This window comes from Delphinus delphis, chromosome 16 (assembly GCF_949987515.2).
Source record: "Delphinus delphis chromosome 16, mDelDel1.2, whole genome shotgun sequence".
NCBI classification, from domain to species: Eukaryota; Metazoa; Chordata; class Mammalia; order Artiodactyla; family Delphinidae; genus Delphinus; species Delphinus delphis.
Genome location: NC_082698.1, coordinates 4800632 through 4818597, shown reverse-complemented (window position 1 = coordinate 4818597; position 17966 = coordinate 4800632). Strand labels below are relative to the sequence as shown.

Here is a 17966-nt window from a genome sequence, read left to right as displayed (position 1 = left end):
ACAGAAGGGCAGTTCTGTGAAGGAGAACAGAAGACTCTGGGTGTATTTCAAAATGAGTGCTTTAGCCGCATAGCACAGGGAGATCAGCTCGGTGCTCTGTGACCACCTAGAGGGGTGGGATATGAAGGGTGGGAGGGAGACGCAAGAGGGAAGAGATATGGGGATGTATGCATATGTATAGCTGATTCACTTTGTTATACAGCAGCAACTAACACAACACTGGAGAGCAATTATACTCCAATAAAGACGTTTTAAAAAAAAAAAGAGTGCTTTGCCCTTATCCCTGCCAGAAGCGCCATTCCTCTCTGCACCTTGAGAATCTAGGGGGATTCCTGGAGGCAAACTCTTGCAAATGTGGGGGGCACTGCGACTGGGTCCCCCTGGGGTTCTTCACTTTCTAGAAGGTCCACATGCAGCCTGCAGCAATTCGGCAGCCACAGCTCAGGGTCTCTTACCCCAGCCCTGGCTCCGGTGGCCTCTTCAGCTCCTGGGCGTCTGCTCTAGAAGCTGGGATGTTCTGTATTCACCTGTCTTTCTCTCCAGTTTGGGGGCAGCTGTTCCCCCCGTGAGCTCAGTGCTCTGACAGATCTAAGAAGTGTTTGTTCAGCTTTTTTTTTGTTGTGAGGACCCCAGTGGCAATTTCCAATATCTTTATATATCAGACCAGAGACTACAGTTTTCAATCATGTTATTGGGAAAAAAATTTAACATATACAGTCCTAGAGAAGCCCCCAAACCCATACCCCAGCTTCAGTAATCATCAAATCTTACCCAAGCTTGTTTCATCTATACGCCCCCCCACTGTTTCCAAATCCTAGAATTATATTCCAGAATTATATCATTTCGTGAATGTACATTTCTGTTAGTGTTTCTAAAATATAAGGATGTTACGAAAAATAAAATAAAATATAAGAAACATTGAAAAAATCTCCAATACCATTTTCACAGCTAAAAAAACCCCGCTAGTCATTGCCTAATATCATCAAACATTGTCATTCAGATTTTTCTGATCACCTCATATTTTAAAATTTATTTGAACTAGAATCCAAGCTACGTTGAGCATCCTTTTTAAACTGAAATTTTATTTTTCCTTTACCTCTTCTCTTCCCTTCCTTTCCCTCTTTCTCTGACTTTAAACCAATATTAACAATACTCCATACACACGCACACTCATGGGACAGAAATGTGTTCATCATTTTACAAAAGGGGAGTTAACTTACATGCACTCTTCTGTATCCGTTTTCTCACTTAACGCATCTGGTAGATGAGCTACCAGCTGCTAGAGATCCAGCTCAATCTTTTCAAAGAGCTTCATAGTATTCCAAGGCAAATACGTACCAGACGTATTCAATCACTTACTTATTAAGGATAAGCATTGCAGTAACATCCCTTTACATGATCCTTACCCAGAGGTGACATGGTTTTGAAAGCATAGATTCCCAGGAGTGGGATTCCTGGGTAGAAGTGTAGGTAGTATATTTTTAATGGCTTTATTGAAGTATAATTTATATACCATAAACTGTACCTATTTAAAGTATAAAACTTGATGTGTTTTGCCCTTTGTAGACAACCATGAAGCCATTAACACAATCAAAATAGAACACACCCATCACCCCCCAAGTGAGGGGGCTATGTTCTAGTTTGGTGAGAATAGGACTGAGTTGACGCCCTGCATTCAATTTGTGCTTTTCCTGGAATTTCTTTTCTGTTCTTTCCGGAGGGGGAGGGCCGAAAAAAGGACCATTCCAGGGCGCGGCGCTGGGCTTGCCACATTTGGGAGCGCCGCCTGAAGTTGGGCGCACAGCCTCCCGACGCCCTGCCGTTGGGCTGGTGGAGGCCGCAGCACTGCTAGGGTTGTATCAGTCCTCCTGTTTGCACTATTTCTTTTTGCGACCATGGCCCCGCCTTAAGTATTTCTAATTAAGAAACAAAACCTCAGGAAACCGAAACTTAACCAGCCGCTCTCGCTTCTGTAATTACGCCTGCTGACCCCCCCCCCGCAACCGTCCAACCAATCAGACGGCGACTAGTGTCTCTGTTTAAAAGTCAACCAATCGGCGACTAGCGTCTTTGTTTAAAAGTCAACCAATCGGCGACTAGTGTCTCTGTTTAAAAGTCAACCAATCGGCGACTAGTGTCTTTGTTTAAAAGTCAACCAATCGGCGACTATATTTGTACCGGTCTATAAAAGAGCTGTACTAAACTCCGCCAGGGCCTCTTAGCGTCACGAACAAGGAGTGCGCGGAGGTCCAGGTTCGAACCTGCAATAAATGACCCTTGCCGTTTGGCTTTGACTCTCGACTCTGGTGGTCTTGTGGAGGGGCCTCGCGACCTTGGGCATTTCATTTGGGGGCTCGTCCGGGATGCCCCCAAGCCCACCAGACATCAGGTCAACGGGTCATCGCTGACAACCGATCGGTAAGTAAGCCGGCTCAGGGTACCTTCTGTTTTGGGGACTAGGACAGTCCTGGCGGACGCGCTATAGGACACCTAGTCGGGTGTGGTTGGAGACGTCCACCACGACCCATCTGGGGCTGGCAGCCCATCTGAAGCGCGCACGCGATAACCTCCCCTTCCTCCTTTTACAGACTCCGCTATTGGGACTGCTCTTAATCACTTTTGTTTTCAGAGTAACCTTTTCTAATCAATCTCTTACAGGACCTAGACATGGGCCAAGCACAGAGTACCCCCCTCTCCCTCCTTCTCGCTAATTTCGGGGATGTAAAGTCCCGAGGACACAGCTTCAGTCTGGATATCTGGAGAAGAAAACTAATTACCTTCTGCCGCTCTGAATGGCCAACTTTCGGGGTTGGCTGGCCCACCGAGGGTACCTTTTGTCTTCCTATAATCCTAAAAGTTAAATCTAGAGTTTTCTTGCCAGGAAAAGAAGGCCATCCGGACCAGATCCCCTACATCCTGGTATGGCAGGACCTGGTAGAAAACCCTCCTCCCTGGATGACCCCCTTTTTGTCATCAGGGTCATATAAGATCCTTGCGGCCCGACCAACTAAACCTCCCAAGCCTCAGACCCGAACTGCACCCATACTCTCTGACAGCCAAGACCTCCTTCTCCTAGACCCCCCCCCATATCAATCTCCTCCTGTGGCCCCACGACCAGTCCCCCTTCCTGCTCCTGGCTCTGCTCCTCTCCCCTTGGTAGAACCTCCTGCAGCCCCTCCCGGAGGGCCACCCAGGCCAGAACCGGAGGACCGAGAGGCAGAGGCACTACCGGTCCCCCTGCCCAATGAAAATAATTCCCAGGGGCCGGCTGGGCGCACTCGCGGACGCACTCAGCGCGACCCAGGGTTCCGCCATCCTGATTCTACCATAGCCCTACCCCTGCGAGAAATAGGCCCTCCCGATGAGACAGGGAACCCCCGACTCCAGTATTGGCCATTCTCTACCAGTGACCTATATAATTGGAAAACCCAGAATGCCCGTTTTTCTGATAATCCTAAAGACTTGATAGCTCTTCTAGATAGCGTTATGTTCACTCATCGGCCCACCTGGGATGACTGCCAACAGCTCCTCCGGATCCTATTCACTACCGAAGAACGGGAGCGAATCCAGCTGGAGGCGAGAAAACTGGTTCCTGGAGATGATGGTCAACCCACCGCTAACCCTGACCTCATCAATGCAGCCTTTCCCTTAACTCGCCCCCCGCAGGATGATTGGGACTATAACACCGGAGAAGGTAGGGGACGACTGCTCATTTATCGCCAGACTCTAATGGCGGGTCTCCGGGCTGCCGCGCGCAAGCCCACTAATTTGGCCAAGGTATATTCAATCGTACAAGGTAAAACAGAAACTCCCTCCTCTTATTTAGAAAGATTAATGGAAGCCTTTAGGCAGTATACCCCTATGGATCCAGAGGCCCCCGAAAATCAGGCCGCCATTGTAATGTCCTTCGTTAACCAGGCAGCCCCTGATATTAAAAAGAAACTCCAGAAGTTAGAAGATCTGGAGGGCAAACAGATACAGGACTTACTCCGTATCGCCCAGCGCGTCTTTAATAACCGGGACGCCCCAGAGGATAAACAACTTAAAGCCACTGAGAAAATGACTAAAGTCTTGGCCGCCATTGTTCAGAAAGACCAAGAGGGCCCCCCAGCCACTCGACCTTCCAGGCGACCATTGGATAGAGATCAATGTGCCTATTGCAAGGAAAAGGGCCACTGGGCTCGGGAATGCCCCAAGAAAAGGCAGCCGCGCCCCAACCAGGGGCAATGGCAACCGAACGCCACCCCAGTCCTGTTTACACATGATACAAAGTAGGGGGGACGGGGTTCGGACCCCCTCCCCGAACCCAGGGTAACCCTACGAGTGGAGGGGAAACCAGTCCAATTCCTGGTGGATACAGGGGCACAGCATTCGGTCTTGGTTAAGCCCCACGGGAAAATTTCTAACAAATCCTCCTGGGTCCAGGGAGCTACGGGAGTTAAACGTTACCTTTGGACCACTCAGAGAACTGTGGACTTGGGCACGGGGAGGGTAACCCATACCTTTCTGGTCATTCCCGATAGCCCTTGCCCCTTACTGGGGAGAGACTTATTCACTAAAATGGGAGCACAAATTCATTTTCGGCCAGAGGGGCCAATCGTAACAGACCCTCACGACCAACCCATATCTGTGCTCACCCTGAACTTGGAAGATGAGTACCGACTTCACCAGGAACCACCCTCCCAAAATCAAGATATAGAGTTATGGCTTCAGCAGTTCCCCGAAGCATGGGCAGAAACAGGGGGGATGGGACTAGCCAAACACCGCCCAGCCCTATTCATAGAGATCAAACCGGGGGCAGATCCTGCACGTGTCCGACAGTATCCCATGCCCCTAGAGGCCAAGACTGGTATCACTCCTCATATTCGCCGGCTTCTTGACCTGGGGATACTGCGTCCCTGCCAGTCGGCCTGGAATACACCCCTGCTGCCAGTCCGCAAACCTAACAGTAAAGACTACCGCCCAGTGCAGGACCTGAGGGAAGTTAACAGACGGGTCATAGACATCCATCCTACTGTGCCCAATCCATACACTCTTTTGAGCGCCCTTTGTCCAGAAAAACAATGGTATACTGTGCTGGACCTCAAAGATGCCTTTTTTAGTTTACCCTTGGCGCCCAAAAGTCAAGAACTCTTTGCCTTCGAATGGTCAGACCCCGAGAGAGGTATAAACGGACAACTCACCTGGACCAGACTTCCCCAAGGATTCAAAAACTCGCCTACCTTGTTTGATGAGGCCCTACACGAGGATCTCAGTGAGTACCGGAGACAAAACCCCAATGTAACCCTTCTGCAGTATGTTGATGATCTCTTAATAGCTGCTGAGACCGCTGAAGCCTGCCTGCAGGGAACCAGAAACCTCCTGCGGACTCTCGGCACCCTGGGATACCGAGCCTCTGCCAAGAAAGCACAGATCTGCAGGCCTGAGGTAACTTACCTGGGATACCTATTGAAAGGGGGGCAACGATGGCTCACAGATGCACGGAAGGAAACCGTCCTCCGCATCCCCAGACCCACCACGCCTCGACAGGTGAGGGAATTTTTGGGGTCGGCTGGGTTCTGCCGTTTATGGATACCCAAATTTGCTGAAATGGCCAAACCGCTATACCTAGCCACCAAAGAGCAGACGCCCTTTGAATGGACAGAAGAGGCTGAGCAGTCATTTCAGCAGATCAAAACTGCCTTGCTGTCCGCACCCGCCCTGGGTCTCCCTGATGTCTCCAAGCCCTTCCACCTCTTTGTAGATGAAAGCAAAGGCATAGCTAAGGCCGTGTTGACCCAGCCCCTCGGTCCTTGGCCCCGGCCTGTTGCTTACCTATCAAAAAAATTGGACCCAGTGGCTGCCGGCTGGCCTCCTTGCCTCCGGATGATCGCCGCCACGGCCCTAATGGTAAAGGATGCTGACAAACTAACTATGGGGCAGGAGTTACATGTCACCACCCCCCACGCCATCGACGGGGTTCTCAAACAGCCTCCCGACCGATGGATGAGCAATGCTCGATTGGTCCACTACCAGGGTCTACTGTTAAATCCCCTCAGAATCAGCTACACTCCGCCGCGGGCATTAAACCCTGCCTCCCTATTACCTGACCCAGATTTGGACTCCCCACTCCATGACTGTGCAGAGGTACTGGCCCAGATCCATGGGGTTCGGGAAGACCTACGTGACCAGCCCCTACCGGATGCACAAGTCACATGGTTCACTGACGGCAGCAGCTTTGTCCAGCAAGGTCAGAGGTATGCGGGGGCAGCAGTAACATCAGAAACTGAGGTGATATGGGCAGAGACTCTCCCCCCAGGGACCTCAGCCCAAAAAGCTGAATTAATTGCCCTGACCCAAGCTCTCAAGATGAGCAAAGGCCAAAAAGCCACCATATACACAGACAGCCGGTATGCTTTCGCTACCGCACATATACATGGGGCAATATACCGAGAGCGGGGACTACTCACAGCAGAGGGCAAAGACATCAAGAACAAAGAGGAAATCCTGGCCTTGCTAGCGGCCATATGGGAACCCAAAAAGCTAGCCATTGTACACTGCCCGGGGCATCAAAAACCCACGAATCCAGTCACCCGAGGCAACAATTTGGCAGACCAGACGGCTCGAAAGGCGGCACACACTCCAATACCATTACTTCCCCTGCAACTGCCGGATCCAGGCCCCCGGGAACTACCGCCCCAACCCGACTACTCGGAGGATGACATCAGATGGATGAGCAAGCTTCCTCTAACCCAGGTTAGAGACGGATGGTGGCGGGACGCTAAAAACAATATCCTCCTTCCTGAGAGACTAGGAACCCTGGTCCTTGAACGGATCCACCGTAGCACCCACTTGGGCGCCCGACGGCTACAGGATCTCATCAGGCAGACTGGACTTAAAATTAAAAATGTCTCCGAGAAGACTGAACGACTGGTTGCTGACTGTGCAGTCTGCCAACTCCATAATGCCAGCACCCACCCGCCAACCACTGGCATCCGGGAGAGAGGAAACCAGCCTGGAGCCTACTGGGAAGTGGACTTCACGGAGGTAAAGCCTGGCAAATATGGGTATAAATATTTACTGGTGTTTATAGATACCTTTTCAGGTTGGACTGAGGCATTCCCAACCAAGAATGAGACTGCACGAATAGTAGCTAAGAAGCTACTAGAAGAGATCCTGCCCAGGTATGGCTTTCCAGTTATGATAGGGTCCGACAACGGGCCAGCCTTCGTTTCTAAGGTAAGTCAGGATCTGGCTTCCATACTTGGGGCTAATTGGAAATTACATTGTGCATACCGCCCCCAGAGTTCAGGACAGGTAGAAAGGATGAATAGAACACTAAAAGAGACCTTGACTAAATTGACCATGGAGACTGGCGCTAACTGGGTAGTCCTACTCCCCTACGCTCTGTTTAGGGTGCGAAATTCCCCCTATAAGCTAGGATTTACTCCCTATGAAATAATGCATGGTAGGCCTCCTCCTATCATCCCTAATCTAAAGACTAACCTTATCCAATTGGACCCAGAAAATAATCTCCTGTCTTCCCTCCAAGCCTTACAGCGGATACACGAGACAATCTGGCCCAAACTAAAAGAGCTATATGCAACAGGACCCCCACCTACTCCACACCAGCTCCGGCCAGGTGACTGGGTCCTTGTCAAACGCCATCGACAAGAGACCCTAGAACCCAGGTGGAAAGGACCTTACCAGATCATCCTGACAACGCCGACAGCCATTAAGGTGGACAGCATAGCTGCCTGGATCCATCACACGCACGTCAAGCCGGTGGACCCATTTTCTGACCTCATCAAGTCCACTAAAGCTGACGTCACCTGGACTGTTGACCGGAGTAAGAACAATCCCCTCAAACTGACTTTGCGCCGTACCCTCCCCCATGATGACCAAGGTACTGCTGATAGCCCTAATGATAGTCCTAACCCTCAACCCTCGGGCCACGAGGGGAGGATTCGGCCCTCCCCCCAATAAGAATACTTTAATACAACTACTATATGGTGCACCGTGCGAGTGCAGGGGAGGTACTATGGAGACTCCTGTTGTTCCCCGAGGGTATACTCATATGCAGGACTGCGGGGGCATAACTGCGTATCTTGTTCAGGAATATAGGGTTACCGGGGCCTCTCAAAACTGGCAATGCTACCATAAGCCTAAGCCACTTCCCCCTCGAGCTACTTGCCCCTGTTCTACCTTCCAGGAATCAATGCATAGCATGTGCTATTCCTCTTACCAGCAATGTATAGGGGCCAATAACAAGACTTATTTCACAGCCATACTACAGAATAATAAAAGCCCCACCATTAGTGATGATAATAAATACCTTCAGGCTGGATGCACTGGCACCCCCGGGACCCCGGTATGCTGGAATACCAGGGCCCCCACACATATGTCAGACGGTGGGGGGCCCCAGGACGCAGTGCGCCAGATAGAAACCCGAAGACAAATAGAAGAGGCCTATCGGCATCTGTACCCACAGCTCAGCTACCACCCCCTAATTCTCCCTAAGGTCGATCCCTCTGAATTGGACTCCCAGACCATGTCCATACTAGAAGCTACTTTTGCGCTTTTGAATACCACCAACCCCAACTTAGCACAGGATTGCTGGCTCTGCCTTCCTCAAGGACCGCCCCGCCCTATAGCCATCCCCACCTTCGCCAATTTAAATATCAGCGAACGATGTAACCCTACTTCACTCCCCGAGCCGTTCCCCATACAATTTTCAAAATTTTCAACCACCTTTAATACCTCATGCTTTGTCAAGAACGATTCCCTCTCTAACGCCAGTATTGACTTGGGAATCCTTTCATCCACTGGATGTAGTCAATATATCCCCGTGAACTCCTCCCTCTGTAGTCCTAATACCACTGTCTTTGTCTGTGGAAGTAACCTAGCATACACCTATTTACCCCCGAATTGGACAGGGGTCTGCACCCTGGCCACCCTTCTCCCCAATGTAGACCTGATCTCGGGAGACACCCCGTTGCCCATTCCCAGCTTTGACCTCTGGGCAGGCAGAACCAAACGAGCCATTACAGTCCTACCCCTCCTGGTAGGATTAGGAATTACAGGAGCTGTGGCCACAGGGAGTACAGGTCTTGGGGTCTCCCTTCACTCCTATAGTCAGCTGTCTAGGCAATTAATAGAAGATGTAGAAACTCTCTCTGGGACCATTCAGGACTTACAGGACCAATTAGATTCGCTGGCCGAGGTGGTCCTACAGAATAGGAGGGGCTTAGACTTACTGACAGCTGAACAGGGTGGGATATGCCTCGCCCTAAAAGAAAAGTGTTGTTTCTATGCAAATAAATCAGGCATTGTAAGAAATAAGATCCACCAGCTCCAGGAAGACCTAGCTCGCCGCCGGCAAGAATTAGCGGATAATCCCCTTTGGTCAGGTTTTCATGGGATGCTCCCCTTCCTCCTCCCCATCCTGGGCCCTCTACTATGCCTCCTTCTCCTTCTCACTATAGGCCCCTGTATACTCAGTAAAGTCATGAATTTTGTTCGCGAAAGAATAAATACAGTCCAGCTAATGATATTAAGAACACAATATCAGCCCTGCGAGGCCTCAGAAATTGAAGAAACGGAGCCTTGAGGACCCAAGATTGGCTCCTCTGGTTCATGAGAAAGGGGGGAATGAGGGGGCTATGTTCTAGTTTGGTGAGAATAGGACTGAGTTGACGCCCTGCATTCAATTTGTGCTTTTCCTGGAATTTCTTTTCTGTTCTTTCCGGAGGGGGAGGGCCGAAAAAAGGACCATTCCAGGGCGCGGCGCTGGGCTTGCCACATTTGGGAGCGCCGCCTGAAGTTGGGCGCACAGCCTCCCGACGCCCTGCCGTTGGGCTGGTGGAGGCCGCAGCACTGCTAGGGTTGTATCAGTCCTCCTGTTTGCACTATTTCTTTTTGCGACCATGGCCCCGCCTTAAGTATTTCTAATTAAGAAACAAAACCTCAGGAAACCGAAACTTAACCAGCCGCTCTCGCTTCTGTAATTACGCCTGCTGACCCCCCCCCCGCAACCGTCCAACCAATCAGACGGCGACTAGTGTCTCTGTTTAAAAGTCAACCAATCGGCGACTAGCGTCTTTGTTTAAAAGTCAACCAATCGGCGACTAGTGTCTCTGTTTAAAAGTCAACCAATCGGCGACTAGTGTCTTTGTTTAAAAGTCAACCAATCGGCGACTATATTTGTACCGGTCTATAAAAGAGCTGTACTAAACTCCGCCAGGGCCTCTTAGCGTCACGAACAAGGAGTGCGCGGAGGTCCAGGTTCGAACCTGCAATAAATGACCCTTGCCGTTTGGCTTTGACTCTCGACTCTGGTGGTCTTGTGGAGGGGCCTCGCGACCTTGGGCATTTCACAAGTTTTCTAGTGTCTTGTAATTCTGCCCCTCCACCCCTTCCTTTGTCTCCTACTCCTGTCCTCAGGCCACTTCTGATCTCCTTCCTGTCATGACAGAATGTTTGCATTTTCTAGAATTTTGTATGAATGACATCAGACTGCATGCACTTTTCTTTTTTGTGTGCCTCACTCAGCATAATTAAGTTGGGACTCATCTATTTTGCTGTAAGCGTTCCATTCCTTTTGATTGCTGAGTTCCATTGATTTGCTTATCCATTCACCTGTTGAGGAACATTTGGGTTATTTCAAGTTTTGGAGTATTATAAAGAAAGCAGCTCGCATTTCCATATGAATTGTAGAATAAACTTGTTAATTTATACCAAAAAAAAAATTCCTGCTTGAATTTTGACTGGAATTGTGTTGAATCTATAGATCTATTCGGGGTGAGTTACAACATAACAACACTGAGTCCTCCAGTCCACGAACATGGCCTATCTCTCCACTATTTGGGTCCTTTTAACGTCTCTCACTTTTACAGTTTTCAGTGTACTGGTCTTGAACTCCCTTTGACAGATTTACCCCTAAGTATGTTACATGTTTTTGATGCTATTGTAAATGATATTATTTTTACCTTCAAGTTTTCATGGCTACTGATTAGAATTACAATTGATTTCTGTATATTAATCTTGTATCCTGAAACTTGATACTCACTTGTTAGTTCCAGTAGATTTTTGTCGATAATATAGCATAGATGCTCATACTGTCCATGAATCAAGGTAGTTTTCACACTTTCATTTTCAATCCGGATAACTTTTATTTATTTTTGCTTTACGGCACATGTTTTATTCAACATTCCAGAGAAATGTTGAATAAAAGTGCTGAGTTCTTTCTTCGTAGGCAGAAAGAATTCAGTCTTTCAATATTAAGTAGTGTTTAGCAGATTGAGGAAGATAAACTTCCTAGATTATAAACTTCCTTCTTTTCCTAGATTACTGAGAATTAAAAAAAAAAAAAAAGGAACAGATGTTACATTTTTGTCATATGCTTTTTCTGCATCTGTTGAGATGATCATATGGTATTATTTTTTCTTTCATAGTCTGATAATGTGTTGAATTACATTGACAGATTTTCCAGTGTTAAATCAACATTGCATTTCTGGGATAAAAACCCCATTTCCTCATAATGCATTATTTCTGGCATATAGTTTTATGAGGGATACTGGTATGTAGATTTCTATTCTTGTGATATCTTAGTATAGTTTTGGTATCGGGGTACAGCTAGCTTCATGGAATGAATTGAGGAATATTCTTTCCTATATAATTTTCTGGGAGAGTTTTAGTATAATTAGCATTATTTCTTCCTGAAATCATCAGTGATGTCATTTGGAGTTTTCTCTCTGGAAGGATTTTTAACTACAAATTTGACTTCTTTTTTGAGTGAGCTTTGGTAGTTTTTGTGCCTTTCAAGATATTTGTCCATTTTACCCAAGTTATTGAATTTATTGGCATAAAGTTGTTCATAATATTCCCTAATTTTTTTTTTTTTTCCTTTTTGGCTTCACCGCGCGGCATGCGGGATCTTAATTTCCTAACCAAGGACTGAACTTCTGCTCCCTGTCGTGGAAACGCGGAGTCCTAACACTGGACCGCCGGGGAATTCCCAATATTCCCTTATTTTTAAATATCTGTAAAATCTGTTGTGTTGTCATCTATTTCAATCCTGATATAGATAATTTGTATCTGCTCTCTTTTTTTCTTTCAGCCTGGCTAGAAGCTTATCAACTTTTTTGATTTTCTCAAATAAACAGTTTTAGGTTTCATTGATTTTCCCTTCTGATTTCCTGTTTTACATTTCATTGTTTTCCACTCTGATTTTTATTATCTACTTCCTTCTGCTTACTTTGGGTGTGAGTAGCTCTACTTCTTAAACTTAAATTCTTAAGGGGGAATCTGAGGTCATAAACTGTAATCTTTCTTCTTTTCTTGTGTAGATATTTAGTGCCATAAATTTCCCTCAAGTATTATATTAGTTGCATCACACAATCTCTGGCACATTATGTTTTCAGATATATTAATACATGTTCAAAATACTGTGTTTCTGTTTTGAACTACTGTTTAAAAATACTTTCTCTTTCCCTTTTGATTTCTTCTTTAATCCACTGATTATTATAAAGTATATTATTTAGTTTCCAAATAATTGGGAATTACCTGCGCTCTCTCTGTTTTAGATTTCTAATTTAATTCCACTGTAGCCAAATAACATACTTTGAACAAATCAAGTCCCTTTAAAGACATATTTTAAAGCTCAGAATTTGGTTAATCTGGGTAAACATTCTGTGTGTACTTAAAAAAATGTGTATTCTCTTATGTTTGGTGGAGTATCCAAAAATTGTGGATTACGTCAATGTGGTTGATTAGACTATATAAGACTCTACTTAACTGTATGCTGCATATAACATATGCATTTTAAACATAAAGACAGAAATAGGTTAACACTAATAAGATGGTAAAAGATATGTTTACACTGATCAAAAGAAAACTGTATCTGTATTGGCGACGTTAGTATCAAAGTAAGTTTCAGATTTCCTCACCAGTTTTTTGTGGACTCATTCTGTCAGTTATTGAAAAGGAGGGTTGAAATCTCTGACAACTGTGAACTTGTCTATTTCTCTTTTCAGTTCTACCAGGTTTTTGCTTCATATATTTTGAAACTGTCTTATTAGGATTGTTATGCATCCCTGATGAATTGACCCTTACAGCATTAGGAAATGACTTTCTTTATCTCTGGTAATATTCTTGGCCGTGGAATCAACTTTGTAGGAAAATTTAGAAAATTCTATTATTTTTTTCAGATTTTTTTTCTGTCTTCCCCTTCTTTCTATTCTTTTGCAGACTCCAATTACACATACAGTAGGTCACTTGAATTTTTCCTACAGCCCACTAATTTTCTATTAATTATTTTAGGTCTTTTTCTCTCTATGTTTTATTTTGGGCAGTTGTGTTTACTATGTGTTCAGCCACTCTTTTCTTCTACATTGTCTAACCTGCCATGAATACTATGCAGTGTCTCACAGACCAGGCAGCAGGGCCTGGCTAACAAAGTGGGCAGCTGTCAGAGCTAAGAAATCTCAGGCAAGTCCAAACTGGGCATCGAGATGGACGGAAGGGGGCTGGCCCGTGAACAGGCAGGCTGGGGTGAGTCACAAGCAGGGTTCCGAGTAATGCAGCAGCACAGACTCCACATGGGTGGCAGGTTAGCATCAGAGAGACTGGAGAAGGCAAAAAAAGAGTGGGAACACGGCAAGACTTGGGACTCTCCCAACTTAAGGGGACACCATGTCTTTTTTTTAACGTTGATTTTATATCGGAGTATAGCTGATTTACAGTGTTGGGTTGGTTTCAGGTGCAGAGCACAGTGATGTAATTATACACACACACACAGGGCAGAACAAGCCTTGAGTGGTTTATCCACTCTGTGTCCCTAGACAGACTGGTCCATGAGGCAAGGATGAGTGTTTGTGCTGTTCATGCCAAGTGCTTGGTACAGAGAGCTTGGGTATCTTTTTAAGTCAGGGAAGAGGCAGGTCCATGGACTCTCAAAGACCTGGCAGCTGTGTTTAGGGCAAAAGGCTCTTGACAGAGGCTTTTGTGATTTAGGATTTTATGACCTGGAAGCAAGGAGACGGAAGGATGGGATGCCGTCCATCAGCTCCTCCCTCTAACAATTTCCCTCCAACTCTAGTTTTCTGGCGATTGTTATGTTTTTACAGAGTGAGGTGGGGCATGAGTACAGGATAGCTGTAATTATGCCCATAATGCATAATCAGTACCAGACTGAGCCAATGGGAACGGATTATGTTTATAATTGTGGTAAACTGTAATTTCAAATAAAATGAAAATTGGGGGTCTCTGACACATCTCAAAATTATCTAATTACCAGAAAACAATTTTGAATGCAAATGCCCTAACCTATTATTAAACATGAGCACATTTTTAAAGTATAACTACGAGCCAATCACAATTGCTCTGACATGATAATACAAGGCCATCCAAAGCATGTGAGCAATGTTGAAGGCTTCTAGTTTTACAAGGCAAAGTGGTTGGAAATAGGAAGGCTGAGAAATGAAGCCAATGACAAGATGAGGAGACCTCAAAGCTCGAGGTCACCAAAAACAAGGGACATCTGAGAAACTGCCACGGCCAAGAGGAACCTAAGAGGACATGACAACTGAGTGTAAGTAGGGCTCCGGTTGGGATTCTGGAGCCGAAAAAGGACATTAGGTAAAAACAAAGGAGATCTGAATAAAGTACGGGCTTTAGTTAATAACATATCAATATTGGTTTGTGAACTATAACAAATGTACATAATAATGTAAAGATGTAATAATAGAGGAAGTTGGTGTGAGGTACCAGGTAACTGTCTATCCCATCCCCCCAATGTTTCTATAAATGTGAAATTGCTCTAAAAAATAAAATCTACTTAAAAGTAGAGATAATGGAGAAGGACTTGTGGTGGCCTAGAATTCACGTATAGCTGTGCTGAAGTGGTTTTACTTGGCTAGTTATATTATTTCGTTACCTTCATAGCTTAAATTGCATTTTAGTGGAGCATTGCAGTCATACAGGTATTAACATATGCTCTGAGTCACTCTTATTTTATTTTGCTTAGTATTTTGGGTATCTGTACACATGTATGTTTACGAACACTTGCAAACATAAAACAAAGACACACACGGCTTCAATGCAGAATTTTTGAGCTTACCTTTTTGAAAAAATTTATTTTATTTATTTTTTTTGGCTGCATTGGATCTTTGTTGCTGCACGCGGGCTTTCTCTAGTTGCGGCGAGCGGAGGCTACTCTTGTTGCAGAGCACAGGCTCTAGGCGCGCCAACTTCAGTAGTTGAGGCTCACAGGCTCAGTAGTTGTAGCTTGTGGGCTCTAGAGCACAGGCTCAGTAGCTGTGGTGCATGGGCTTAGTTGCTCTGCAGCATGTGGGATCTTCCCAGACCAGGGATCAAACCCGTGTCCCCTGCATTGGCAGGCAGATTCTTAACCACTGTGCCACCAGGAAAGTCCCTTGAGCTTACTTTTGATTAGCTGAGCGAGCGCTCTTAAATGTTCTATTTTTTTTTTTTTTTTTTTGCGGTACATGGGCCTCTCACTGTTATGGCCTCTCCCGTTGCAGAGCACAGGCTCCGGACGCGCAGGCTCAGCGGCCATGGCTCACGGGACCAGCCGCTCCGCGGCATGTGGGATCTTCCCGGACCGGGGCACGAACCCATGTTCCCTGCATCGGCAGGCGGACTCTCAACCACTGCGCCACCAGGGAAGCCCTTAAATATTCTATTTTAAATGCAGAATGCCTCCTGGATCAGAGTAAAGCCATTTTATAGGGACAAGAGGGACGAGGAAAAGACCAGAATGCACCAGGGAAAAGATGATCCTTGAGATTTTTCTGGCCATCTTCAAATCAATCATGTCACGTTTGTGACGATTTATTGTCACACCGAAATGTTTGATTTGTTTAGAAACAATAAATAGTAAAAAGGACAGTGGGGCTGCAGATGCAGTTGAAAGAATAGTACCATTTTCTCACCTTATTTGAATATTTTTTTAATTTAAACCAAATGACTACCCCACTGACGACATTGACATTTGATCTGAATGTTCGCAATCTGCTCACCAGTGCAATTTGGGAGGTCCTTTCCGCACATCAGGTTGGACAGACAGACCATTTTTTCCAGTGCAGGATGTGGTGAGCGTTATAACTCAGCACTTACTGGAGGATGTGGTATCAGCAGAGTCGCTGGGATGCTGCTCTGAGCCTATAACACCCATCATGGACGCTGGGCAGAAATAGGACTTGGAAGATGTCAGCATAATGTTTAGTAACAGTAGTTCTAATAATAACAAAAATCAGCTCCATTTCCTGAGCTGCATGCAGTCTGCGTCAGGCCTCACGCTCCATACTTCAGATTTGGAGTCTCTCCCTTAATCTTCCCTCAGCCCTGGGGGCCAGCAGGTCCTGTCCTTGCAACCTTTGCATAGACTCCAAAGCTGATGCTCAAGGGGCTTTAGTGTCTTGTCTGTGGCCCCGTGGCTCGCAGATGGTGAAGCTGGGACTGTTTATTAGAACAGAATGTTGGCTACCAGAACTAAATTCCAAAACCCAGATATTACTAACTGGTCTACGCCCTCTGGTAGAACAGAGCCATTCTTTGTTATTCACAATCTGTATTGTGAGAACTTACAAATTGTCAGAAAAGTTAAAAGAACAGTGCAGTGAACACCCATATATTCTTCCTCTAGACTTGACATTTGTTCATGTGTTTCTTCTTTCTCTGTGTGCGTGTGTACGCGTGTGACCTTTTCTGCTGGACTATTTGAGAATAAATTGCAGACATCGTGAGACTCACTCCCAAATTCCTTGGTGTGCACCTCCTAAGAAGGAGGACATCAAGTGAAGGATATTCTAGATCAGATTTTTCCAAGAAGAAAATCGAAGCTCAGGTGAGCCCGGGCAATCCCCCGCCTTCGGAAAACTCTTCATCCTCCTGGGCTGGTGCATCAGGTTCTCCCAAAGTCTGGCCCCAGCGATCAAGCCTTCTCACCACCACTGTTGGCTGCATATTCCTGACCACTCATCATTACCTGAAAACACCCACAGCCTGATGCTGTGGCTGGGCCTCCGACCACCCATTTCATGCGTTGACATCTAATCCGCTCACTCTCTAAGGCCCAGGGGATGCTACCCCTCCGTGGGGCCCCCCCCAGTGTCCTGGTCTGTGGGGCAGCGGGCATCTCTCTACTCGATCACCCTCCAAGTGTTCTGTTTTCCTTTATTCTTTTTAATTAAAATATAGTTGATTTATAATATTATATTAGTTTCAGGTGTACAACACAGTGATTCAATATTTTTATAGATTATACCCTATTTAAAGTTACCATTAATAACGTGTTGTATAATATATTCATGTTGTGCTCTTCTGTAGAGACAGCTGTTACCCTGTCTGACTCTCTCATTGGGTAGCAAGCTCCCAGAGGGCAGAAGGTGAACAATTCATCCTTGAATTCCCCCTTGAATGGGACACAAAGACTTAGACACAGTAGGTGCTTAATAGACACTCACTGCATTGTGTGGATAAACTTGCTAAAGATAAATGGAACATCGCAATCACTCTAGAGTTCAGACGCTGGAAATCTTCTCTATTTTTATTACAAGAAAAAAAAATTGAATTAATTCATAGCTACAAACACAAAAAGCCCCCACCAGTGCTAGGGTGGTCTCAGTATCTCAGACAGTAGCACTTCAAGACAGAAGTCCTTTTTCTTTTAAACACCATCATAACGAAAAGAGCTGGCCATGTTATAAAGTCATCTAGGGGTTTTCGTATCAGCAGGTAGTTTCATTCTGTTTATACTGGGGATTTTAAACCACGCGAGGAAACATGAGATGCTATGAAAAAGAAAATCATGATTGACAAAACTACAGAAAGGGGAAACATTTCTTTCTTCAAAAGTGCCTGTAACATCCAAAGAATGTCACAAAAAAAGGTTGTTAACAGCAGATAGTTCAACAGTTACGTTATTATACCCAACCGCCAAAGTGGTAGAAAAAGGCTGTAAATGA

At 46.0% G+C, this 17966-nt stretch overlaps 2 protein-coding genes across 2 annotated transcripts; both read left to right on the top strand.

Moving 5' to 3' along the window:
- Positions 1 to 2667: 2667 nt before the first annotated feature.
- LOC138414305 (uncharacterized) lies at positions 2668 to 8519 on the top strand. The gene is given in 1 exon segment (XM_069541526.1): positions 2668 to 8519. A coding segment is annotated over 1 exon segment (5298 nt). The 3' UTR covers positions 7966 to 8519.
- Positions 8021 to 9589, top strand: LOC138414304 (syncytin-1-like). Its single transcript, XM_069541525.1, has one exon. The coding sequence runs from the start codon at positions 8021 to 8023 to the stop codon at positions 9587 to 9589; it is 1569 nt and encodes a 522-aa protein (XP_069397626.1).
- Positions 9590 to 17966: the final 8377 nt, after the last annotated feature.

Bases quoted from the DNA above. Each gene is read 5' to 3' on its own strand.
- LOC138414304 (XM_069541525.1), top strand. From the start codon at position 8,021: ATGGAGACTCCTGTTGTTCCCCGAGGGTATACTCATATGCAGGACTGC.